General features: G+C 38.5%; 1 protein-coding gene across 13 annotated transcripts; it reads left to right on the forward strand.

The window, feature by feature from the left end:
• LOC123227481 (2-succinylbenzoate--CoA ligase, chloroplastic/peroxisomal-like) lies at positions 1 to 27842 on the forward strand. Of its 13 annotated transcripts, none has more exons than XR_006504477.1 (12): positions 1 to 287; positions 876 to 948; positions 2603 to 2771; positions 2892 to 2990; positions 3600 to 3697; positions 3867 to 4060; positions 20367 to 20494; positions 21014 to 21402; positions 21617 to 21831; positions 21947 to 22092; positions 25204 to 27538; positions 27712 to 27842. XR_006504477.1 is itself a non-coding variant. In XM_044652305.1 (12 exons), exons 2-11 carry the CDS (start codon positions 918 to 920, stop codon positions 22074 to 22076), a joined length of 1551 nt encoding a protein of 516 aa, XP_044508240.1. In that variant the 5' UTR covers positions 221 to 287; positions 876 to 917; the 3' UTR covers positions 22077 to 22092; positions 25204 to 27710. The 13 variants fall into 13 exon arrangements, 8 of the variants coding, with proteins under 8 accessions (XP_044508233.1, XP_044508232.1, XP_044508234.1 ...); XM_044652305.1 differs by lacking the exon at positions 27712 to 27842 and adding an exon at positions 1844 to 1941 and having other exon boundaries at positions 221 to 287; positions 25204 to 27710; XM_044652298.1 differs by lacking the exon at positions 25204 to 27538.
• Positions 27843 to 27965: the final 123 nt, after the last annotated feature.

Below are 27965 nucleotides of genomic sequence, written 5' to 3' on the forward strand. Positions count from 1 at the left end.
AGAACGAGAGTTAATGCAAGTGCGAAGAGTACTCTATTCCTGTTCTTAAAGGAAATTGCCTAATTTCCCGATTTAGCTCCGTTCACAATGTCTAATTACTCTCAGTTTCATATTTGCAACTGTTTGAGTGGCCTTGCCCACCGCAAGCGGAATTCCGTCGTCACCGTCTTCGGCAACCGCCGCAGAACCGGTGAGCAGTTCGTTCATGGCGTGTTGAGTTTGGCGCGTGGACTGCTTCGGCTAGGCCTCCGCTCCGGTGACATTGTTGCTGTCTCCGCTTTTAACAGGTCCACTTCCAATTATATGATATAACAACATTTGAGAGTGCTTTGAGAGGAAAAAAAGTATATTAATTGCTTCTCTGAAAAAATTTCAAATGCATTTTTTTTTCATAAAAGATCTTTAAACATTTGTTATTATGACCATTTTTTTTCCAAAGTCCTGTGTTCTTGGAGCAAAATATTTCAGAACAGAAATCAAAGAGCTTTGGCTAATTTGGAAGCCTGTATTTTTCTTTTTATATTTAGTTTTTATTGTGTTATAGAATTTTCCAAATTCACCATAAATCATCTTCATTGGAGTGAATAAATATTGAAGTATAAGCAATAATATATTGATCAGATCTATTTATTTTAAGCTCATCAGTTTGTCACATCAGTGGTTGCCCTTTCATTTTATGGTAATGATTGCCTAATAATTTTCACATTTTGTTCCTAATTGCTGATGAACGCTATAATATATTGATCAGATCTACTTATTTTAAGCTCATCAGTTTGTCACTTCACTGTTTGCCCTTTCATTTTATGGTAATGATTGCCTAATAATTTTCTCATTTTGTTGACAATTGCTTATGAACACAAACTGTGGTTTTCCAGTGACTTGTATTTAGAGTGGTTACTTGCTGTTGCATACATTGGATGCATAGCTGCTCCTTTAAATTATCGATGGGTAAGTATTAGTTTGCTCCTCTGGCAGTGATATTTAGAACCTGGGGAGTTATATGTAAATATTTGAAAATTTTCTTGATTGCCCATTTCCTAGAGGTTTTTTTTTTCTCCCTGTAGAATTTGTTTAGGAAATATTTTTCCTGGATTCCTCGGGACAATTAGAATTTGCCAGTTTTTTTCCACTGCTATTCTATATAATATCCTACCTGTTAAGTTAGATCCATAGCACTGAACTTAGAATATTTTTATGAGGCTTGAATTCAGCAATTTTGTATTTCACATTTCAGAAAGTGCATGGTTCAAAAATTAATCTTTTTAAAGCAGTTTGATTCCTCGATTTACAGATTGATTTAGTAATTCTGATATTTCTGTGTAGCTACAGTTCTTAAAACGAAAAAATGCAGAATCTGCATAGAATTAAGTTTAGAGGTTTCCTTGCCAATTAATAAGCATATGTATCGAGCAAGTGCCAACCAATTTAATGGTTGAGCTATAGTGATTAATGTATATTACTGAGAATTCCATTTTTGGGAACCCAGAAAGAAAATTCCATCCAAATATTCAGAACAAGAAGCTTTGTTCAATTTAGCAAGGAGAATCTGATAAACTTTTGAATCAGTATATTTTTGCATATTTTTATTTTTGAAATTTGTATAATAAAGCTTCCATGTTATAGCTTTTGTATTTATTATTAACATATACATAATCTTATTTATGCCATAATTATATGGTCCAAATCCATTTAAAACTCTTTTCTGGAATTGTACATGGCATGCTTATGTGACATATTCACCACAACATTTTAATTTATTTAGATAAGGATGAATTGAAATTCATTTAAGCTAGGAAAAAGGAATTGATAATTGATAGGTATCTGGGCTCCTCTTAATCTGCAGAACCTCTCCAGTCCTTCAAACAACCTGCTCCTGCAGTTCCTTCTCAACACAGCAGCAACCACTCAACTTTCTCAGCAGTCCTCACCACAAGCAACAGTGTATAAATCACACAAATCAATAGAATGATTTATGTAACAAGAGTGTTTCTAGGATTTGTAATATTATATTAAACACTGAATGTAAAATGAAAAATATTCAGCAGTACAAATTAAGTTCAGTTTTAGAAAATGGAAAGTGATTAGTGTTTCTCTAATTATGTAGAAATGAAATGGTAGATTAAGCAGGGCATCGAGAGGCCCAACACCCTCCCCTGATTTTCCCAATTTCTGCTGTAAAATGGCTGACGATTTTCTCCTTCTCCACTGCTTTTATGTCCCCTAATAGCTCAGGTCTCTCCTTGTTTGCCACGTGTTCTCCCTATATTGGGTGGTCCATGCAACTGAGAGTTTGCCATTTGCTCTTTTACCTTGTTGCCTTGTGTCTTCAAGAACATTTTCTTCCTTTGGTTATTCTTCCTGCAAGAGTTGTATATGAGTCCTAACAATAATCTAGGTTTGGCTAATTGAATTTGATAGAGTAGATACAAAGTCAAAAACATGTCAAACTTCTGTGAAGTTAAACTGGCCACTAGAGAAACGCATATATTATCACATATTGTATTTGTCTAACATGATATGAGATGGTTCAAAAGTGAAATTTGCATAAGAATAACCTTGTATAGTATTGCATATCTAATATTAGCTCCTCATCAACTTGCAGAGTTTCAAAGAAGCAAGGTTGGCAATGGCAACTATAAGACCGGTAATGTTGGTTACTGATGAGAGTTGCAGTCATTGGTACTCGGAACTGCAGTGTAATGACTTACCTTCTCTGCAATGGCACGGGTCTTTGGGCTCCCCTTGCTCTGATTTCATGAAAACATGGAGCAGTATGTAGTTTCCAGCAATCTGTAAATTATATATTTACCAAAGTATTCAATTAATGCAATAACTAACCTTTCAGTAATTTACTTCTAATAATGTCATTGTTGTTTTGTTCATTTTGCCAGTATTAACTACCGATATGATTAAGGAGCACTGTCTAACATCTCCACCACTGAATTATTCCTGGGCACCTGGGGGTGCTGTTATTATATGCTTCACTTCAGGTACAAGTTCTCTTATTTTTGACCTATCGTTCACATAGAGCACATATGAATGGACGTTGAAGGAAGAGTGGCTGATTTCTTTAGGCAGAATTTGAAAAGCCTGTGTTCCTTAGGCAGATGAATGGGATGGCAGTATAGGGCAGCTATGGATATGCCACGTTTGTTTTGCAAATTTCCTTTTAAGAAAGCTTTGTAGATTGCAAGTCTTTTGAGATGAAAAATTATTGCATATCCTTGCTCAGTAAGCTGAGGAACTGTCATTTAGAAAAAAAAAAACAAACTTGTAGACGCTAATTCTATTAAAAGGCTATATGCTAAGGATCAATATTTTAGCTCAGAAGGATCTTCCTAGCATGAATATGGCCTGAACCTCAACGTATGATACATACAAAGTTTAACCGCTTGCAAAATTTAACATTTCTTATGGTTGCATTTAAACAATTTGGGAAGGGATTTTAATGTTATGTTCGCAAATGCAGAGACTGAGGTAGTGCAATGTGAAGCCATGACTTTTTAGATAATTTTTTCAAGTTTCTGTAAATGGCCTTAACTCACAAAAAAATCTACCTTTGAGGATTTGATTTTGTCTTGATTGTTTCTTTATTGTAGGAACCACTGGAAGGCCTAAGGGAGTTACAATAAGCCATTCAGCTTTAGTTGTACAATCTCTTGGAAAAATTGCCATCATTGGCTACAGTGAGGATGATGTATGCCTTTCCACATATTAATAAACATTCAAATTTCGAATGAATTAAGTAGCCATACTGATGGATAAAGAGCTGAAAATTTCTTGAGTGAAGTTTCATAGATGAGCTAGATTGAACAATAGATACAACTCAATGATGACCTTGCATCTTTATGGTGTTGAATATGCAGGTTTACTTGCATACTGCCCCATTGTGCCACATTGGTGGTTTGTCCTCTGCCATGGCCATGCTAATGATAGGAGGTTGCCATGTGTTGCTTCCCAAGTTTGAAGCTAAGTCAGCCCTTGAAGCCATAGAACAACACCTTGTGACTTCTCTAATCACTGTCCCTACCATAATGGCAGATTTGATCACCCTGATTAGGTAAATAATACATCCCATTAGTCATTAAACAATCATGATGTGCTGAGTTTCTTAATGTCTTTTGTTATTTGACCCTATTTTCTTTCATACAATCTACAGCTTGGATTTAGAATATGGATCTACTCTCTTTTATATTGGATTTTATCATGATTTCACTTGTATATGTCACCAAACAAATGACTTTTCCTAGAGATATTTCATGAATGAATATAGACTTCTAATTTGCAGATATATACTTTGATAAGCCACCCATTATCAAGGTGTATCAGATATGCATAAGAGATAATGTGTTAGACAATTACACATGAAATGCAAATTTTGTTCATTCATTAGACATTGTCCAATTAGGAATGATAAACCTTTTAAAATGAAGAAGGTTTGGATTCTTAAAGGGACACTTAAAACTAACATTGTTGGACCCAAGATCATTGGGGTGCCAAAAAGTGAATAGATGAATTTATCTTGTAGGCTTGCTTGCAATCTTTCTTGAGGTCCTCTAGCAAGTGATACTTAGATAGTGGATGCTTGTTAGGGTAAGAGTTTATGTGAGAAAGGGAAGAAGGTGAACACAGGTGACAGAATAGAATAATGGACAGATGACAAAAAATCAAAGGAGAAACATGCAACAGACAATGTAGGGGACAAGCCAGAAACAACAGAGCACAGACAATCACATAATAGGACCACTCTATTCTTCAATGATAAAGTGGCAGCTCTTGGGGAGGTATATACATGTGGGCTAGGGAATGAGATAGGCAAAGTTGGAATAGAGGAGGGCAGAGAGAAAATGCTTGAGAAGAAAGCAAAGAAGGAGAGCGAAAGTTAGAGATTGAGTTATGGGTTATGGATTCTAAGATTTATATTTTGTGATATAGTTATGTCTTAAGTGTTAGTGAAACTGAGAGATTATCATTTTACTAAGTTACTTTTGTATTAAAAAAATATTGGAAATACAATTGGGTTTCACTTTAAATTGAAATACAACTTTGTTTACACAGATACTGTTTCATTACATTTGCATTTCTTTTTCCCTTTTTTTCCTTCATGAACAAACATCAGTCATCAGTTTCAGGAAGTTTTCCATGTAGCAGCCACTATCTCGGTCCTCTTTCAGGTCTGTAACAGAAGTGGTATCAGAGCATGACGAGAATGGAAAATCGGGTAGAAGGCATTGAGAAGGAGATGGCAGGGATGAAAGAGAAGATGGAAAAAGTGAGCAAGCAGATGTTTGAAGCGAATCAGAAGATGAACAACAGGATAGGGGGTAAAGAGCATAAGGTGGAATCCCTCAACAGTTACCTTCGTGAGCGAAGGGACACCATTGTTGGCAAAGGAAATGAGGACAGAGGTAAGCTTTAATGGGTCAAGAAGCATTACCCTCATATTCACCTTCACTGTAGAAGGCACTAGTGCCACCGCCCTTAAGAGATCGAGTCATAGGAGTGAAAGAGGTTACCTCAAAGGAAGAAAGAGAAGGGGATATGCAGGGTGGTTGCAGGGACATCTCGTACTAGTGTTTGGATCTTCCTGTGTTTAACGGTGATGACGCCTTGGAATGGATTGTTTGTTACGAGAGGTATTTCGATGTTAATCACCTATATGAGAAGCAACGCCTTATGGTGGCCGGTGTTTGTATAAAGGGTATTGGGCATGGATGGCTGAAATGGAGAGAAAAACAGAAGGCATTTATGAGTTGGGAAGAGTTAAGGAATGTTGTATTGAGGCAATTCAGACGGGGGCATGAACAAACTTTTGGCTCTCTGACAGATAGACCTCGTTCATGAGTATCAATGCCGGTTCAAACTCTTGTCATTGTCGGTGGACGATATGTTTGAGGAAACCTTATCTGATCTCTTTATGAATGGTTTAGTTGAAGAAATTTGGGCAAAAACGAAGTTGTTTCATCTATGATACTTAGAAGAGGTGATGTTGCGCGCTTTGGAATGGAGGAGAAGAATGAAATCGTTGATGGTAAGCTAAGCATTTGACCCACCAAGCCCAACCCTAGATACACCAACCTATCCCATTTCGCCAGTCCAGTGATAATAACTCGCCTCGTGAACCAGAATCCAGCCTAAGCCTAGAGTTAATCTGTGTCTAGCCCAAATTTTAATAGCAACCTAGGCCCTACCCGAGCTTCTCAGCCAACCCACCATATTGCTACTAGCCCAAATTGAACCTGTGATTACTTTCGCTTAGCTTTTCCAAACTGTAATAACCCAGATCCAAACACATCTGTAGCAGTCAGGACACTTATTTACTTCGGTACTTCATGCTCCACTTTCAAATGAGACAACAACTCATGAAGACTTTCCGACGACAAGTATTGAGACAAGGTGGAGAACGGCTTGTGTTTTTGATGTGATGAAAAATTCGTACTTAGGTATAAATATAGGAATTGACAGTTGAGAATTATGATAACAAATGAGGATGAGGCCGAGGAAGAGACAGACACCGAAGAAAAATCGACACCAGTAGAAGAAAGAGAAATGGAGGCATCTCTGAATTCGAGTTCTGTTATAGAAATTAACACTCCAAAGACCATGAAGGTGCTAGGCTCAATGAATGGAGAAGAGGTAGTGCTCCTTCTAGATAGTGGAACCACCTACAATTTTCTCTCAAATAAGCTGGTTAGTGAGTTAAAAATTCCAGTGAAGCCAGCGAAGTTCGCCGTGGTTTTAAGAGATAGCAGGAAGGTGTCTAGTTTGGGAAAATGTCAAGGGGTAGTAGTACATATTCAAGGAATTGAAATCATTCAAAACTTCTTTCTTTTCCAATTAGGTGGCGTTGATCTCATCCTGGGGGTTAATTGGCTTGGTAGACTGGGAGAAGTGAAGATAAATTGGGGAAGTCTATTAAATTATCATGGCAAGGAAAAAGGGTGGTGATGAAAAGGGATGTGTCTCTTACGCGTCTGAAAACTTCACTCAAGACCTTGATGAAATCAGTGTGTGAGGGAGGAGATGCTTATTGGGTTGAGCTTTTCTCGAGTCTAATAATTTTATTGAGAAGGAAAGACGGGGGTTGGCGGTTTTTTGTAGATTATAGGACATTAAACAAAGTAACCGTTCTTGATAAATTTTCTATTCTGATGATTGATGAGCTTTCGGATGGACTAGTGGGAGTTGAAATCTTTAACAAGCTGGACCTAAAATTGGGGTACCATCAAATACGAGTAAGAGAAGAAGATATAGAGAAGACTACATTTAGAATACACAAGGGTCACTATAAGTTCTTTATCATGCCCTTCGAGCTTTTGAATGCCTCGGCAACCTCTCAAAGTGTGATAAATGAAGTTTTTAGGTCTTATCTACGGAAGTTTGTATTAGTATTAATTGATGATATATTAATTTATAACAAAGGGATCAGAGATCGTCTTTGGCATTGTAGGGAGGTGTTAAGGCTTCTACAGGAGCACAGTTTTGTGATTAACAAAAAAAAATATGTCTTTGGATGTGCATGTATAGATTATCTTGGGCATATTGTGTCTAAAAGAGGTGTAAAGGCTGACCCCAACAAGGTGGAAGACATGCAAAAGTGGCCTGTTTCTAGAGATTTGAGGGAGCTGAAGGGATTTTTTCGATTGACGGACTATTACTGGAGGTTCGTAAAGGATTATAGTAGAATCGTAGCCCCCCTTACTAGCCTTCTGAAAAAGAACGTTTTTAACTGGAGCAAAGAAGTATAGGGAGCCTTTGAAAAACTGAAGGTTGCCATGGTTTCCATACTTGTCCTTGCAATGCTTAATTTTTCTAAAGAATTTATAGTTGAAACCGACGCATTAGAATATGGTTTAGGCGAAGTTCTTATGCAAAAAAGAAGACCGATAGCTTTTCTGAGCAATGCATTGTCACTTTGAAACCTGGAAAAGTTGGTTTACGAGAAGGAGTTGATGGCTATTGTGTTGGCTTTTCAAAAGTGGAGGCACTATCTCTTAGGAAGGCATTTTAAAGTCCGAACTGATTAAAAAAGTCTTCGTTTTCTAACTGAGCAGCAGGTAATTGGACAAGAGCAGCAAAAATGGTTAGTCAAAATATTAGAATTCAACTTCGAGATTGTGTTCAAGATGGGATGTGAGAACAAAGCAGCTAATGCTTTGTCTAGAAACCCAAGCTTCAATGGAGAAATTAGTGCAATTTCAATGGCAGGTGATGGAAATTAGAGAAATTCAGTAGGAAGTGTTTGTGTGATCAGAGACTCTAGCATCTAATTCAAGAAATCCTTAATCAACAAGGCCAACATAAGGGATATAGATTAAGAAATGGAAGTTTTTTGTATAAGGGAAGATTAGTTTTGACGAGAGGTTCTAAGTTAGTTGCTCAGTTTATAAAGGAGTTACATGCATCTCCCTACGACGGCCATTTTGGTTTTTTTAGGATGTATAAAAGGGTGAAATTAGTTTTATTTTGGGAAGGGATGAAAAGAGATATCAAACAATTCATGACAGAGTGCGATATGTGTCAAAGAGTGAAGTATGAAGTCGTGTCTTCGGCGGGTTTATTTTAGCCATTGCCAATTCCCACAAATATTTGGGAAAACCTTGCCATGGATTTTATTATAGGGCTGTTAAGGATTAAAAGGGTTGATACGATTTTGGTGGTGGTTAATCGCTTCACAAAATATAGGCATTTCATTGCTATTTGTCATCTTTACACAACCAATGAAATTGTTGAAGTTTTTGTAACGGAGGTTGTTTGTCTTCGTGGCTTTCCGAAGACATCGTGACTGATCAAGATCTAGTTTTTATGAGTAATTTTTGGCTAGAACTATTCAAAGCTGTGGGGACTAATTTAAAGTTTGGTTTGGCATATTATTCTCAAATGGATAGACAAACCGAAGTCATTAATCGAAGTCTCGAAGATTACCTTTGTTGTTTTTGCTTGGGACAACCAAAAAAGTGGGTAAAATGGTTGATATGGCTGAATATTGGTATAAAACAACTTTTCATAGTGTTGCAGGGATGACTCCCTTTAAGGCGGTTTATGGGAGGGAACCACCCTCTTTTCTAAGGTTGGTGGAGAAAGACTCGAAAATTGAAGAAGTCAACGACATGATTGTTGAACGAAATTTGATATTGGATCAATTGAAAAATAACCTTAGCAAGGCACAATCTAAGATGAAAAAGAGTGCAAATCAATGTCGTCGAGATGTCGAATACAATGTGGGAGATTATGTCTTCCTTAGACTTTAATCGTATCGCTTCCGTTCCTTGACTTCACGACCTAATGAAAAATTGAGCCCTCGGTTTTATGGTCCATATGAAATAATAGAAAAAATGGGGATAGTGGTGGATAAACTGAAGTTATCGGCTACCGCTCAAATTCATCCTATTTTCCATGTTTCTCCACTATCCAGTAAAATCAATATCTGCCTCCCTCCAATGATTCTGATGAACTTCATTATTTTCGAGGAGTCTATTCCCACCACTGAACTCGAGTTAAGGTTTGCTTCCAACTCCCTTGCTTCAGCTTCATCTTCTTTTACTTCCTCGTCCTCGTCTTCTGCGGCATCTTGTTCACAGGCTATCATTATCCGCAGCTGTCGGTATCGACATCGGTGTCCAGGGGTGTATTTCTCATTGCATCTGAAACATAAGCCTTTCTCGATTTTGAAACGGTATTCGTCATCAGACAACCTTAGAAAATTGTTGTCTTTTCGTTGGCTGGAGGATGACGCAACAGAGACATTCGAAGCTCTCGTCGTCGATGCCACGTTTGTGTATGGGAACACACTTTTTGTTTTGCTTTGACTGAAGGGACGTAGGTTTAAAGTGGGGCGGGTTGGGCCAGGTGCTTGGGTCAGTGTTGGGTTGGCCATTGGGCGATTGGGTTGTGTGTTTGGGTTTTGATTAGATTGGATATTGGGCTGGTAGTATGACAGTTGGTGTGGGTTGTTTGATTGCATGGGTTGACCTGTGTTTAGGAGAGCTAAGTGTCGGTTTGGGGTTGTCTGGGTTCTCGGGTAGCTTTTGTCAGGTCGGATACCCACCTTGTTTTCAATCAACGCGTTCTTTCTCTCAATCTCTTATGCTCTTTCCATCGTTTCCTCCAGAGTTGTTGGACGAAATAGTCGTACCTCTTCCTTGAGTTCTTCCGGGAGTCAGAGTGCATTCAGATAGCTTTTCGACCTCCATTGATAATAACTCGAATCGGCACCGGTACTCATGGACAGAGTCTGTTAGTTGGATCACAAATAACTCCTTTGAGCCTACCGTTCATCGTCTGTTCTGAAACTTTTAAGGGTTGCGTTTCGGAAGTCCTCTCAACTAGAAAACGGTTGTCGTCTTCTTCCCCACCTAAACCAGTGGAATGTCGCCCCTTCCATACAAACCCCCATGGCTGTCAGCCTCTCTCTCTCTGATATTCGGTTGACGTCGAAATAATGCTCAACCTTCTCTAACCACTCCAAGGCTTGTTCACCAGCAAACAATGGGAGATCTAGTCGGCAGAACTGAACGTCTCGTCAAGCTCCACCCAGGCAGTCATCTCCCTTCTGCCCGATCTCTGACGGCTCCACTCCTACATCAACTTCCTCTACTCCAGGTGGTGGGTGAACGGTTGTAGTTGCAGTAGGTGGGTTGTGGTTAGGAGTCGACTCTCTCCCATTCGGTGTTGTGTTACTATGACTCGCAACTAGAAATGTGGAGGGTCCTGGGCCCATTGGTGTTTTGCCCTTGTCGCCACCTTCCTTTCCGAATATGACTTCCTTAAGGTTTTGGAGGTACCTTTTTATGACTTCCATGCCACTCTCCATCCCTTCCAACCTTACCTGTGTGTCATTTAATTTCTCCCTCACTTCTTTGTCCAAACCCTCCAACTGGTTACCCATCCTCGTCAACCTCTCATGAACCTCCGTCACTTCCTTCTCAAGACCTTCTACCCGACTGTCCATCCTGGTTATGCTTTGATACCAAGTATTAGGAACCTGGAAAGTGCGCAGGCTACACAAATATTCCTCTCCTGCGTTGCAGTAGCATGGACAAAATTTCCTGAAGGATCGGTGTACACCCAAGAGATTTTATTGGCTTCTTCCTTAATGTAACAGTAAAAAATACAGAGACGGGGAAGAAATTAATGTTCAGTTGTAATAAGTTTGATAAATAATGAAATCAGATATGCATTGCAATTCCATTGCTTCCACAAACGCGAAATCAAATGACATTCTCTTAAGTTTTAAGTTAACAATCTCTCACGGAAATAACATCACCGAAATCAAAATAACTACATTCGACTCAAACAAAATACAAGGAAATCAGCACTATTCCAGCTTTCAAAAGGCTGGATCTCTCCCCTATTCTTTTCTCCCTTCTTCCCAAAAACTGTCTTCTTTCCTTTCTAGGTCCCTATTTGTTGATTCCTTGCTGTTGCTCCCCCAATCCTTGCGTGCCAGCTTAACACCCAATATCTTCATAGTTTCTTTTTGTCTTAGCATGTCCCTAAACTTTTGTTGTATGTCTGCTGCCTTTGCTGCTTCTGGAGTGCTGCCATCCGGAGCTCCCATCAGCTGCTCAATCAAATTATCAGCACTGCTACCATTTGTTTTAGGATTACAGCTCTCTGTTTCCATAATTTGTTCTCTAGTGTCGTTATTACTGGTGCCGCCTGCCAATTCCTCAGCTTGTGTCTTCGGTTTTGCCTTCCTCCCTCCTTTCTTCTTCTTCACATTTACTCAAACTCTAACACAATTTCCAACAAATTCCAAGTTGATTTGGTTGAGACAACATATTCTAGGGAAAATTCAATTGCTTCTGATGAAGCTCATCCACTGGAATTTGTTCAAGCATCTTGCTGTTATGGTTTGTTGTTAAGAAAGTTGAAGAAGGATGAAACTAAGGAAAAAAGCAAAGAGAAGGGAGATTGTATCCACGAAGAAAAGATTTGAGGAATGTGGGCGGGAGAGTGTCAGCCTCTCGAAAGCTGAGCAAGGAAGCCATTTGGTTTATTGTGTTTTGTGAATTCTTTTGGAACCCAGTTTTACTGTTATTGAGCTTGTGCTATTGGGGGAACCTGTCCCTGTTCTGTAATTATGAGATTATCCATTGTAATAGCTGGGAAATAGTCATTGTATTGATAAAAGAATGTTGTAACTAAGTTGTTGAATCAATCAATACAATACATATTTTTCTGCTCTATTTACAATTTGCATGTTCTGTCTTGGCTGGAAATTTATCAGTATTTGCAGTTGCATTAGTTTGGTGATTGAGTCATTGGGTGAGTTATTGCCTGGAGAAGTGTTGGATGTGAAGCTTTGCCCAATTACTCATCAGTATCCTTGTTTAAACATTCCAAATCCAACCAGCCCATATAATAATAACCCAAGATCAAGATCTGACCCAAAACCCAATTGGTCTATGTCAACTCAAATGTTTTACACCCAGGCCCAAGTACATCAAACCAACCCAACTTAAATAAAATTTAGCTTATCCTCTAAGCCCAAGCCTACTTGCATTCAGCCCTTTTATGCACATGACATTCTTAACTAAGCCCACTTACCCCACCCATGTGCCAATTTGGCAGCATAAATGAACTGAAGGTGCATGTGTGTCGAAACCCTTGCAAGTATTTTCTTGCTTTGCACCTTGAGGACAAGGTGAATCTATTTTTTTAGCAAGGGGGGGGGGGGGGGGGGGGGGGGGGTGTGGGTGTGGTGGGTGTGGGGTGTGTTGGGGTAGTATTGATAGGCCACCCATTATCAAAGTGTAACAGATAAGCTTAAGAGATATGATGAAGTGGCTGATAAGACTAACAAATAATGTGTTTAAATTAGAAGATTGACAAGATAATAAAGTAGATAAGATATTTAAATAAGGTGTAGCTAAAAAGAGGGAGAATAACTTTATTTAAAGGGGCTGCTACACTTTAAATAAGAGGGAGAAATTGGCTGTAATTATCAAGAAAAAATTCTGGGAATTAAAGGGTTTTTTGGGGGCCTTGGCCTAGGGGAAAATTGGCATTGCTCTATTCCATAATAATTACAATAGTCTTGGGTTGTATTCACTAGATATTAATCAATAAAAGTCATTCATTTCTATTGAATTGGGTGTGGGGTGTGTTGGGGTAGTATTGATAGGCCACCCATTATCAAAGTGTAACAGATAAGCATAAGAGAAATGGTGAAGTGGCTGATAAGAATAACAAATAATGTGTTTAAATTAGAAGATTGACAAGATGTTGGGAACCTAATTACAAGGGTTTATCACCGCAGGCCCAAGGGAGCTAATACAGAAGACAGCCCAGGGAGTATGGATTTTGGCCCAGCTGAGAGCAAAAGGGAAGAGGGCAGTCTGGACAAAGCACCCAAGCAGCTGGAATTAATTGAAGTTCACTTTCCAGAATTCAGAGAGCAGCCTGCAGGGGTGGGGACCATAGACAGTTAGGAGGCGGCACATAAAAAGGGAGAAAGCAGGGAAGAGCAGTAGAGGATTATGATGTTATTTTGAGCTGTTGAGCAGAAGTGGAGAGGGCTGGCTCTCAAAACCCAGCATTCCTGGAATTTATTTTCATTTTGCTGTTGCTGTATTTTGCTGTTGCTGTTATATTGTGGCTGCTGTTAGTGTTTGATTTCAGTTACTGTTTTAGTTGGTGGATTTGTGGAGAACTTTGTATTTGTGTTGATGAACATTATGATGAAGCTTGAGCAAGTAATGTAATTTACTGTCATCATGAACATGTAATGAAACAGAAGCTTTATTGAATAGAAATTATCCCAGTACAATCAATTTACTTGCAAATGAAAATGTCAACATAGTACAATTAATTTCTTTTCCTTTGCTTGGCGGTGGATGAAAGATTGAGAGATTGTTGTGTTGAGTTATTGTTGGAGTAAATTCTGGCACATTGAGACTGCAGGAGGAGGCTGTTTCTGGAAATCTTGCTGGAGGAGCTGCTGTGGAGCTGCTGGAACCTTCAGAAAACTGGAAAACTTGGCCATCCTTCCAGGTCTGTAACAACTTGGTATCAGAGCGACGAACCGGGTAATGGTAACGACAAGAATGGAAGGGAGAGTTGAGGAGTTAGAAAAGTATTACAAAGACTTGGCAGAGAAGGTGGCGACAATGGATGAGAAGTTAGGGTATTCGGAAACTCAGTCAACCTCTCGGCTTGATAAAATAGACGAAAATCTGTACGAAATACGGCAGTTACTATCAAAAAGCATGAGGGGGAAAGAAACTGAAGCAGGGCCGACCCCTGCCGTTAACCGTTCACAAGCACCATCCCCACCGGATTCGCGCGCCGTTGTGGAAGAAAACTTTGAACAGGCCATTCCTCCACCGCCACCTCTATTTCCTGGAGCTGGAGTGGCCTACGGAGAGGCTTCCAGAAATAACTACAGGCCACCCTATGGCCATGCGGATCATTGTAATCGACGAGAATACCACCACCGCAGGATGGAACTCCCTATGTTTAACGGAGAAAACCCGTGGGGCTGGATAGCCAAAGCCGAACGGTACTTCCAGATGAACGGTATGGATGAAAGAGAACGTCTACCGGCGGTAATACTCTGTTTTGAAGGCGAGGCTTTGAGCTGGCTGCAGTTCCGGGAGCTTTGGCAGCCATTTAGAAACTGGAGGGAATTGAAGGAAGAGTTGCTCCTTCGCTTCGGGTCGACGCAAAATCGCACGCCATATGAGCAACTCATCCTTCATCGACAGACAGGGACGGTGGCGGAGTATCGTGCGCGTTTTGAACAGCTGGTCGCCATGCTGCCTACGGTGTCTCTCGAGTGGCTAAGAGGCGCTTTCATGGCAGGTTTGAAGCCCCGAATCCAGGCGGAGCTGCGACTTCTAGCACCGGCAGACCTCCGTTCTCTGATGCAAATGGCGGCGGACGTTGAGCAACGAGACTGGGCAGTGTATGAAACAGGATGGCTTACGGGTGAAGGAGACGCAAACTGCATCCAAACGGGTCGACTTAACGCTGGACACCCACCAGATTACTTTGGACACCCACCAAGTTACTCTGGACACCCACACAAGCCCAAACCCCAAAGCCCGCTTTGCTTTTCACACCCCACCAATGCTTGGCCTGGTCCAAGCGCACCCATATCCGGCCCACCCCGTCTCCCACCAGATTCATCTCCTATTCATAGCCCACATCCAGCCCAGTCCACCTCCGCGCCCACTCAAGGAAACCCAACCCAACCCAATTACCCTAACCCAACCCAATATCAAACCCAAACCCAAGCCCACAGCCAAACCCAAACCCACCCCCAAACCCAAACCAACTCCTCCCACCCGACCCAAGCCCAAACCCAAATTTTTCCACTAAACCATATTCAGCCGACGCCATCCACGACTGCTTCCTCCACTGTCGCACATTCAGCGACGACCGCACCTCCCAACACCTACCCACCATCAACGCCCTCCAGTTCGCACCAACCGACCACGTCAACGCCGCCGTTGACCACCAATGCCTACACCATTCCAAACCGACGTCCACCTTTTTCTCCCTCCGCCCCACGACGGTTGTCACAGCCAGAGATTCAAGCACGAATCGCGCAAGGACTCTGTTTCAAGTGTGGCGATCGATACAGTTCCACTCACCAGTGCCGGTTCAGACAGCTTCGACTCATGCTCTGTGAAGATGACGATGCCGATTCAGACCCAGTATCTGCTGAAATCACGGAAGACCAACATCCCAAAATGCAAGTGCTCGAGCTCTCCAGACACTCCGTGGCAGGTATTAATTCTCCCAAGTCGATGAAGATGCTGGGGAAAATTTCTGAAAAGGTTGTTGTAGTCTTGGTCGATTCTGGAGCCACTCATAGTTTTCTCTCTCAGCTCCTCGTTACTGAACTTAATCTTCCAGTTCATCAGAAAGAATTTTCAGTCACTGTCGGCAATGGGCATAGCATCAAGGGTGGAGGACTTTGCAAACAGGTTCCCTTGCACTTGCCTTCTATTCACTTCCTTCAAGATTTTCATGTTTTTCCGCTCGGTAATGTGGATGTAATTCTTGGGGTGGATTGGCTGTCGACACTGGGAATCGTCCACAGTGATTGGCAGTCCCTTACGATGTGGTTTGAGTGGCATGGCCAGCCAGTGTTTCTCCAGGGGGATCCATCGCTGACTACCAAGGAAACTTCCCTTCGTGGGTTCTATAAAAATTGCAAAAACAGCAGCCATGCCTACTGGGTGGAACTTTCTTTTACTGCTGCTGAGGAGGACTGCACAGTGCAGCCAGAAATTTCGGATCTGTTGCAACGTTTCCAGCACCTGTTTGAAGAGCCTTCCGGTCTTCCGCCTCGACGGACTCATGATCACGCTATACGGCTAGTGGAGGGCGCCATTCCTCCCAACATTCGCCCTTACCGCTATCCGCATCATCAGAAAAATGAAGTGGAAAGGCAGATCCAGGACATGCTCCAAGCAGGCATTATTCGTCCCAGTATCAGCCCATTTTCCAGCCCGGTACTGCTGGTTCAGAAAAAGGATGGCGGCTGGCGTTTTTGTGTCGATTATCGGGCCCTCAACAAGCTCACGATTCCAGATAAGTTTCCTATTCCCGCTATTGATGAATTGTTAGATGAATTATCTGGCGCCACCATCTTTAGTAAATTAGATTTGAAGTCTGGATATCATCAGATTAGGATTGTTGACAATGATATTGAGAAAACAGCTTTTCGGACCCATAATGGACATTACGAGTTCTTAGTAATGCCCTTTGGTTTGTCCAATGCACCGGCCACTTTCCAAGCCTTAATGAATACGGTTTTTCGTGACCATTTACGTCGTTTCATATTGGTATTCTTTGATGATATATTGATTTATAGTCGAGACCTTGCAGACCACCTTGAGCACTTGGATACAGTATTGACTTTGCTTTCAGAACACCACTTGGTCTTAAATAGGAAAAAATGCTCTTTTGCCGTGACACAGCTTGAATATTTGGGCCACATTATTTCAGCCTCCGGGGTAGCTGCAGATCCTAAAAAAATCCAATGTATGGTTGATTGGCCACTTCCCAGGGACATTACTGAGCTTCGTGGATTTCTGGGTCTCACAGGGTACTATCGTCGATTCGTTCGCAATTATGGGCGAATCGCCGCACCCCTCACTCAACTCTTGAAGAAAAATTCCTTTATATGGTCCGAAGACGCTACACATGCCTTTGACACTCTTAAAAAGACTATGACTTCGGTTCCAGTATTAGCCATGCCCGATTTTACCCAATCATTTATTGTCGAGACAGATGCCTCGGCTACAGGGATTGGGGCAGTTCTTATGCAAGGTGGCCGGCCAATTTCCTTCATGAGTCAGGGTTTATCACCAAGGAGTCAAGCAAAATCAATCTATGAGAGAGAGTTAATGGCCATAGTCTTGGCTTTACAGAAATGGCGGCATTATTTATTGGGTAAGCACTTCATAGTCCGGACCGATCAGAAGAGCCTCAAATATTTATTAGAGCAGACAATTGTGAGTGGTGATCAACAACGTTGGGTAATAAAATTGTTGGGGTTCGATTTTGAGATACAATATCGATCCGGGGTGGAGAACAAAGCTGCAGATGCCCTTTCCAGATTACCTACTTGCACTAGTCTATCAGTTCTCACTACTAGTTCATGGGTTGAGGGTGACATTATGGCAGAGGAGGTTCGTTCTGACCACCATTATCGAGGCATCATTCAGGATTTACTTCGGGACCCGACTAGCCATGCCAATTTTGTGTTGAAACATGGGATCCTTTTTTATAAAGGTAGATTGGTGCTTGTTCCCCATTCCACTGTTCTTCCTGCTATTTTGTCTGAGTTTCATGCTTCTCCATTTGGTGGTCATTCGGGTTTTTTTCGCACTTATAAGCGGATCACCGCGGTATTCTTTTGGATTGGGATGAAAAAGTCTATTAAGGACTTCGTGGCTAGTTGTGAAGTTTGTCAAAGGAGTAAATATCAAGCTATGAGCCCAGCGGGATTGTTGCAACCCTTGCCAATCCCCGAAAAAGTTTGGGACGACATCACTATGGATTTTATTGGAGGCTTACCCCGAACAAGTCAAGGCGACACTATACTTGTCATAGTTGACCGATTGACCAAGTATTCTCATTTTTTATTGCTATTGCATCCGTATACTGCAAAAGATGTGGCTGAATTGTTTGGAAGGGAAATTGTACGCCTTCATGGTTACCCTCGCTCCATCGTCTCCGATCGAGACCGTCTTTTCATGAGTCACTTTTGGACCGAGTTATTTCGTGTTATGGGGACGGTTTTGAAGTTTAGTACCGCTTATCATCCCCAAACCGACGGTCAAACGGAGGTCCTTAACCGTAGCCTTGAGACTTATCTACGATGTTTTTGTGTTCAACGGCCACGAAGTTGGACCAAATGGCTTCCTTGGGCGGAATATTGGTATAATACTTCCTTCCATAGTTCCATTGGTATGCCCCCTTTTAAAGCTTTGTATGGGCGTGACCCTCCTACATTGCTAAGGTGGGGTTCCATGGCCTCCAAAATTGATGACGTGGGTGTGTTGCTACAACAACGGGATGCTATTTTGAATGAGCTTAAAGACCACCTACATCGTGCCCAAGAACGCATGAAGCGACAAGCCGACTTAAAAAGGAGAGAAGTTCAATTTGAGGTGGGTGATAAGGTCTTTCTCAAGCTACAACCTTATCGTTTTAAGAACTTGGCTAGACGACCCAATGAGAAGCTAAGTCCTCGGTTTTATGGGCCTTATGACATTCTTGAGAAGGTTAGAGCGGTTGCATATCGTTTGCTCCTACCACCGGGTACCAAGATTCACCCCGTTTTCCATGTCTCTCAGCTCAAGAAGATGGTAGGGACTGAAATTCAATCCCAACCTTTGCCCACCTGCCTCACGGATGATTTAGAGCTCAAATTGCACCCGGAGGCCTTGTTGGAGACTCGTTATGCTAAGGATGGCAGCCTGCAAGTTCTCCTCAAATGGCAGCACCTACCCCCATGTGAAAACTCTTGGGAGGACTATATCGAAGTCAAGGAGCAGTTTCCTTCTTTTCACCTTGAGGACAAGGTGAGACTTTTAGGGGGGGGTATTGTTGGGAACCTAATTACAAGGGTTTATCACCGCAGGCCCAAGGGAGCTAATACAGAAGACAGCCCAGGGAGTATGGATTTTGGCCCAGCTGAGAGCAAAAGGGAAGAGGGCAGTCTGGACAAAGCACCCAAGCAGCTGGAATTAATTGAAGTTCACTTTCCAGAATTCAGAGAGCAGCCTGCAGGGGTGGGGACCATAGACAGTTAGGAGGCGGCACATAAAAGGGGAGAAAGCAGGGAAGAGCAGTAGAGGATTATGATGTTATTTTGAGCTGTTGAGCAGAAGTGGAGAGGGCTGGCTCTCAAAACCCAGCATTCCTGGAATTTATTTTCATTTTGCTGTTGCTGTATTTTGCTGTTGCTGTTATATTGTGGCTGCTGTTAGTGTTTGATTTCAGTTACTGTTTTAGTTGGTGGATTTGTGGAGAACTTTGTATTTGTGTTGATGAACATTATGATGAAGCTTGAGCAAGTAATGTAATTTACTGTCATCATGAACATGTAATGAAACAGAAGCTTTATTGAATAGAAATTATCCCAGTACAATCAATTTACTTGCAAATGAAAATGTCAACATAGTACAATTAATTTCTTTTCCTTTGCTTGGCGGTGGATGAAAGATTGAGAGATTGTTGTGTTGAGTTATTGTTGGAGTAAATTCTGGCACATTGAGACTGCAGGAGGAGGCTGTTTCTGGAAATCTTGCTGGAGGAGCTGCTGTGGAGCTGCTGGAACCTTCAGAAAACTGGAAAACTTGGCCATCCTTCCAGGTCTGTAACACAAGATAATAAAGTAGATAAGATATTTAAATAAGCTGTAGCTAAAAAGAGGGAGAATAACTTAATTTAAAGGGGTTGCTACACTTTAAATAAGAGGGAGAAATTGGCTGTAATTATCAAGAAAAAATTCTGGGAATTGAAGGGTTTTTTGGGGGCCTTGGCCTAGGGGAAAATTGGCATTGCTCTATTCCATAATAATTACAATAGTCTTGGGTTGTATTCACTAGATATTAATCAATAAAAGTCATTCATTTCTATTGAATTGAGCTACTTTGAGACAGGAATCTATCATACTTCTAGCCCCTTTTCTCCATCCACACCCTTTTATATCATCTGTGTGATGCTTTACTTTTAGCCTAGTGTAATTTATTAGAATACTCTTTTAAAGCCTTGTACCTAGTTACCTCTCTAAAATTGATATTGTTCCCCCACAGCATGAACCAAAAGGAATACTGTTGTTTGTGTCTCTGTACTAAGCAGTCAATTGCCTTTGTTAACAAATTTACTTTTACCAGGAAGAAGGAGATTTGGAAGGGAAAGGACAGTGTAAGGAAGGTACTAAATGGAGGTGGGAGTCTGTCAGTTGAGCTTATCAAAGATGCTATCAAATATTTCCCTGGAGCTAAGCTTTTTTCGGCTTATGGTTGGTCCCACTTGTCCCACTTTTTTCTTTCTTGTTTCATCTAATACAGGCTGCTTTAAAATGATCTTTGAGGTAACACAGTAGTAGTTTGGAATCTGGAAGCTGCTTTAGTTAGCAATGACTTCTAGAGGCCACAAGCAGAATAAGGGATACATAAAATATGTGTAATCATGCTGAGGTGGATTAAATTAATAAACCTAGGGTCTTGTTTTCTCTGTCTTATGCATTCTTACAATATTTTGGATAAGGTAGACCATATTAAACTTGTGATGCAAAGAGTCAGTATTCAATGGCAGTAATGTATGAATATGTTCATGCTCACTACAGGTTCCACTAAGCTTAACCCAATTTGTCTTACTAAACACGCTAGGAAGCTTGGTCTAAATTTATAAGAACATTTATGTATATAAACGTTGTTGAAAGTAAATTATATCCACATTCTTATATTCCTTCCAAGCTCTTCTTAGAATTAGTAGTGGGTTGCTCTTCTGACTTATATTTTCTTTCTAATATATGAAGGAATGACAGAGACATGCTCATCACTGACCTTCATGACCATCAATGACCCAGCACTTGAAACACGTGGCCAGCTACTTGAGACATTTGGTAAAACAAAACGGAATTCTGTTCACCAACCACGAGGTGTGTGTGTTGGCAAGCCTGCACCATATGTCGAATTAAATATCCACATTGACGGATCTTCTGATGTTGGAAGAATTTTGACAAGAGGTCCTCATGTAATGCTAAGATACTGGGATCATGTTTCAGCGAAGCCATCAAAATCTGATGATGAGGCTTGGTTTGACACTGGTGACATTGGACACATTGATAATTGTGGTAATTTATGGCTACTTGGGCAAAGAGGTGGTCGTATCAAGAGTGGTGGGGAGAATATTTACCCTGAAGAGGTAAATCTTGATTAAGATCAATCACTTGATCTCCCTCCTTGTAAGATAAAAAAGAAATATAATAATGAAAGTGAAGAAGATGGAACTAGATGAAGTTTTGCTGTTTTCCATCTTCTGCATTGCTTCAGAAATTCTATCTTCATGTTGTAAATTGATTTTTAACTAAATTTCTGGTCATTTTTACTATTTGAACTGTAATTTTTTGCGACACTAGGTGGAGATGAACCTACTACAACATGAAGGAGTTATTGCAGTTGTTGTCGTGGGAATCCCTGATACTCGCTTGATGGAGATGGTAGTTGCATGTCTTAAATTAAGAGAAAATTGGCAATGGTCTGATAATGATAGTGGACAAACTGCTGAAAATAAACAGCTATATTTATCTAGTGAGGTTCTGAAACAACATTGCCGAGAAAATAATTTAACTGGGTATCATCTTCTAACTTGTGTTTCATCTTAAGTGCAGGGAATCCTCAATCATCAAGTCAAAGAAATTAAAAAATCATAGTTGATGTACTATATCTTAAATCTTCTTCTTCTTCAGGTTTAAAATACCAAAGGTATTTATTCAATGGAGGAAACCATTTCCACTCACCACAGCTGGGAAAATAAGAAGGGATCAAGTTCAAAGAGAAGTTATGTCTCACCTCAAATCCCTGCCTAGCAATCTCTGATAATCCCGGTTTTAAGGTAAGCACCCCATTCTCTTTTTATTGTAACCTTTGCACTATTTAACAATTAATTATCATAAAGAAACCAGTCTGCTCTGCTGCACTTGTTACATTATTTTGAGCTTGTCATATGAGTGACACAAAAATAAAATAAACATTTGAACATCAAATTTAACCCATTTTTCCATTGGTATGTTAAGTTATAGGGAAATAGTAATAATAGAGATAAATTGTTATTTTAGATACAAATGTTTATAGCAAGGGGGAAAATTCAATACAACAGAATTACTGAAGACTTTAATTTTGAATTCTAAAACCATCCTCTGTCTATTCTTGAATTCTTTAAACTCAAACATTGGAAAAAAAATGAGATAGAATAAATGGATAGAACTCTTTAATGTATTGTTCTTATTATATTTAGTTTTCATAACAGGAAACAAGCTTCATATTAAACCTATTATACAAATTAGAGCTATACTTAATTTAGGTACCAGTAATGATGTATCACCATGTGGATGAGTATTGTTTTATTTTTAATTCAAAATGATCAAATCACTTAGTAATGATACATAATACTTATCATAAGTGCATGTAGTTTTATTGTTAAAATTATTGGCATGATAATATATTATTTGATTGCTATGTAATTCCTATTATACTTGTTAAATTTATGTTACAAATTTGTGTCCAAATTGTCATATTTATACAATTGCACTATCTTGAACTTTCACTACTTGCTAGTTTTGCTCCCTATTCATAAAAATTTTAAATAAAGACTTTATAGCTCAATTAATTAATACGCATGCATGAAAAATTATGTAAATATATAAATATAGCAAAGAGAATTAATAAACATACCAATTAAACATTACAGTACATAATACATAATTAAGTATCTATATGTAAGCATATTTAGGAGTTAATTATAAAAAAATGTTACACACTAGACATGATAAGTTAAAACTAATAATATTGAGAACACATCGACAAACTGATATATTAATTTATAGAAGTATTATTTTCTTTTTAAAACATTCTGTTTGTGTTCTAGTTACAACGGGTCAATCCGAACATGATACAATTCGAAAACAGATTTTCTAAAATATGATTTAAATTAAAATTCATGAAAAAAATTTTAGCCTAAACCCTATTTTTTATGTGTTGAGTTAATTTGTTATGTTAGAAATTGTTAATTTTAGTTTATATTTCAACAATCAAATTATTGAATAAGATTTAGGAAATTATATATATATGAGAGGCTAAAATACTGAAATTAGAAGTTGCGTTTAAGAAAGTGTGCTCCAAGAAGTTAGTTAATTGTTATATTGGCTATAAATTAATTGTCATTCTGGAATTCCCTGAACCCCGACTCCTAATTTCTTCATCACGCAATCAAATCATGCAGCCAGGTTCAGTGGTTCACAGTTCACTCGATAAATTAATTTATTTGATTGAAATGACAACAATTATATATCAAGGCGTGCCCTTGGTTGGTACTTGAGTGTACAACCAACTCAATTCGTTGGAAGGTGGAGCTACCTTTACCATCCGTTCAAAAGGATATTAAATTGTTATTGCTCTTGTAGGGTTGCTTGGTGGTAATAAAAATGTTTTATCTACGATAGAATATGTGTTTAAATCTCTTTAATAATATTTCAAGATTAAACTCTTCACTTATTTAGTGTAATAGTTATAAGACTAACTATTAAATCCGAAATTTTACTTATTAAGACTAATTGATTCATCTCTTAAGAAATAATCTAGTTTGGGAGATTTTTCTCTTAAAAATGTGTATAGATGTCGTACTAAAAAAGTATAATGATGTTATCTACATGTAGGTTGACTCAAAGTGTGTTAGAATATGTTAGTAAATTAGTAATCATCTTAACGAGAAGTAGCAGGATGAACTGGTCTTAATGGGCTTGTGATTTGCTTAACAACATTCTATTTATGTCTCTTACTTTTACACGATAGCACAATTAACGAATTTTTTAGATATTAGATGTTTCTGCTTATGTAATAACTCAATAATCTTTGTCTCTTTCTAAATAAATAACATAACTGTCTCTTGTTAGATATTGGGTTTTATTGATTTTGAAAGTTGATGAGAATTGGAATCATTTACCTTAGAGAGTGGTGTTGTGTGGCTAGGGTTTCATAAAATGAGAACCTGTGAGATTTGTCTAAGCTAGCAAGCTGACCAAATCAAGTAATAATCTACTTGAAACCTGCTCAAATAAATACTCTCACAAGATACATTCAGAAATATTAATAACCTAACAAATGATTTGAAAATTGAATACGAAATTGACAATCAAAATAGAAACATATAAATCTACATATAAATATACTTGAATTCGTAACAACATATATTGATTGGGTGGGACATCTTCTCCATCATCGTAGTGGTTAAGATTTGGCTATGAATATTAACCTGTTTTGGGCATATCGAAAAAAATATCATTTTTTGGGTCTGTATATACAATTTTACCACGCTCTTTTTCTATTAAACATTTATATCATAAAGTTTGTCAAATACCTAAAATATCTTTATCTTTATATGCTAAAAATTGAATATTTTCTTTAGAGCTCTTGCAGATTCCTCATCCTAATTTAGGTCAGTGTTGATTTATATCTTTTATCTTACATTTATTTTGTATAATAGTTGAAATCCAAATATATAGAAATCATTTATGATAAATTTATGTGAATATATTGTTGAATATTGTTATTTGTAGTTTAAAAGTTGTTGTTGTACTAATTAATAGTTCAACTGAGACTTGGATTTTGATTGAGGAGGGGTAGATGTAAACATTCATTAGCTAAAATAAAGTCAATAACTTAAGAACCTTAAGTGATGTAGCTGATCCCGCCTACCTCTCATAAGAACTTTTATCCAATATTTGTTTGGATGATGCAAGTGTTAAGAAAATAATGAAAAAAACCAGATTTATGGTTTGTTTTAGAGGACAATAAATTACAGGTGATTATAATGTAATGAAATATGTCAGTGGGAAGGGAGATTGATCTTTGTTGATACAAGTATTGATTTGGAAAATATATTATCATCTAAAAATCGATCAAAGTCAGTCAAATATTCACATATTTATTGTTGGTGAGGTATCGATAGGTCCTATGAAATTCAAGACAATGATGATCTTGATTATATAATGATGGAAGCAAGAAGTTTACGTGGATCGACAAAACTTTATATTATTGAGAATCTTATTGAAGGAAGACGAAGTGGTTTAAGAGGAAGAAAAAGAGGATTATCTAACATACAATTGAGTGCAACCACAAAGTTTCCAAGAGTATGGTATGAACCATGGTAATGACAATGTGGATGAGGAATATAATTTTAACAGTAATGATGACGAAAATGATAATGATGATGAGTTTTCAAGATTTGATAATGATGACGAGACTAACTGTGTACCAAACGGAGACATTAGGAGAAGTCAAACCAATGCTTATAATGACATGGTCGAGTCTAACATAGGATGTCATGACTCCATAAATATTGGAGTATATACAAATCAAATTCATAATCCAAATTTGTTTTAGTAGGTTCTAGAGCCCGCTGTGGATGTTGATAATACGGGTATTTGTACTCGAGAAACACAAAAAGAAAATTGTCTCAAAGTAATGGGCTTTTATGATTTGAAGTCTGAATTGAAAGCTTTATTTGAAATATATGCTTTAGAGATAGTTATTCAATGGAAAATTGTTTACTTTGATGTGAAACATTATCAAATTAGGTGTGTACATTTTCAATGCACTTGGTAGGCACGAGCTAGAAAGGAGGAAAGGGAAGACTATTGGGTGTTACGACATATGGATAACATACACACTTGTCCAATGGATCAAATATTGTCACATCATAGATAGGCGGATGTCAGATCACTGAGGCCCATCCTTAAATCAATGTTTATGGTTGATCGGATATAGTGATTGAAAGAAATTATTTTCGATATGGTAAAGAGACATAAAATTGATATTTCATACACACAAACATAGCGTGTAAAGACATGCTATAAATACAATACGAGGATCTTCCGAGGAGTCTTTCATGCTATTATTTGAGTATTGTCACAATTTAGAGCTTAATAACCCAAAAACTGCTACACATGTTGATGTCGATGTAGAAAATAAGTTTCAGTTTTTCTTTATGCTTTTAGGTTGTTCGATAAAGAGATTTTAACAATTTTGTCGCTTAGTGATTTGCATTGACATTTCACATTTGAAAAAAAAGTACCTTGGGTCTCTTTTCATAGTTGTTACTAAAGACGATAATAATTAAATTTATCCACTAACATTGGGTATCGGTCACAATGAAAGAATTGATACATAGACCCCATTCTTGAGGTACTTATATATGTGCATCGACGATATTCTAGACTTAACCATTGTTTCTAATCGACATAATTCAATCATTGTGTCAGTGGCAAACAAATTCTTGCATGCCCGTCATGGTTTTTGTAACTACCGTATAAAAGGTAACATATGTATGCAATTTAAAAACACCAAACATACTGAAAGATTATTTTGGAAAGCTGCAAAGATGTATCACCTTAGGGACTTTGAATCTGTCATGAGTAAAATTACCCAGGTAAATGGCGCTACAACAAACTATTTGGCCAATATTGGGTATAAAAAATGGGTGAGCATACACTTTGGAGGATGATAGTATAACCTCATGACAATCAATATTATTTAGTGCTTCAATGCTTTGACACATACTACACAAGTTTTGTCTATCACCATATTAATTGAGTTTTTTAAGAGTACAATACAACATTGGTTTTACAATCAGCGAAACTTAGTAGGTATATTTGCTTAAATTTCATATATTTATTTATTATTGATTACGTTGGATTTAATTAGTTTTTTAATTAGGTGAGTGATTTCACCTGTTAACACCATAGGCGGAAGATAAGATTGTTGAATATATACATAAATTTACAAATATAATAGTCAAATCGATTAACGTCCATAAATACGAAGTTCATGATTTACGGCAGTGAGTGTTCCTTATTAATCTTCTTTACTGGAGGTGCGACTGTGGGAAATTTTAACTTTCTCGAATTCCATATACCCACGTCGTGACTGTTACACGGTTCAATAATCTTTTAGACTATTTCAAATGGGCCAACATATATTACTTCATGAATTATTTACAAGCGGTGTATAGAAAAGATATTAATTTGGTTGGCCATCAATCAATTTGGGCACTATCTAATATGTTGACAATTTATCCGTCCCAAATGCAATGAAGACACTCCGATCATCCGTCCAACCATGTTAGGTGCCCATCACAAGAAAAGGAAGTCCAACCACAAAACTACAATCAATGTCATCAACTTGGCCATAATTGATTGCATTATCTAAATCCAACTCTGGTGCCTATTGTTGGCTCATCCTACACATTAGGTAACAGCAGAGGATGAGGTCGTCATACCGATGAGGTAACCCAAATGAAAAAATAGAATATCAGGTTTATTTTCTTTATTTATGATTAAGTTTCTTTATCATAGATGTCTTTTGTCATTGTATAATCGTATTAATGTCACAATGGTTTATTATGATGTTATGACAATCATGATTAATTATTAATTATTTACTTATGTTTTAATTACAGGTTATTACTGGCACGAAATCTATATGTATATTATTTCTTTTTCTGATGTACAACATCAAAAGACACTCCATTATCACGTTTGGTTTATTATGTTAATGTTATGATGGTTTATACTATGATCGTTTATTTTATTTTGTTATGGTTTATTTTGCACTAATGGAAAATAACTGCATGATAAAAAAATCTATAATATCAACATGTGACAATGAAGTACTCATATAAAAATTATTTACATGAGTAAAGCGCCAATTTAA

Source organism: Mangifera indica, chromosome 10 (assembly GCF_011075055.1).
Source record: "Mangifera indica cultivar Alphonso chromosome 10, CATAS_Mindica_2.1, whole genome shotgun sequence".
Classification (NCBI taxonomy): domain Eukaryota; kingdom Viridiplantae; phylum Streptophyta; class Magnoliopsida; order Sapindales; family Anacardiaceae; genus Mangifera; species Mangifera indica.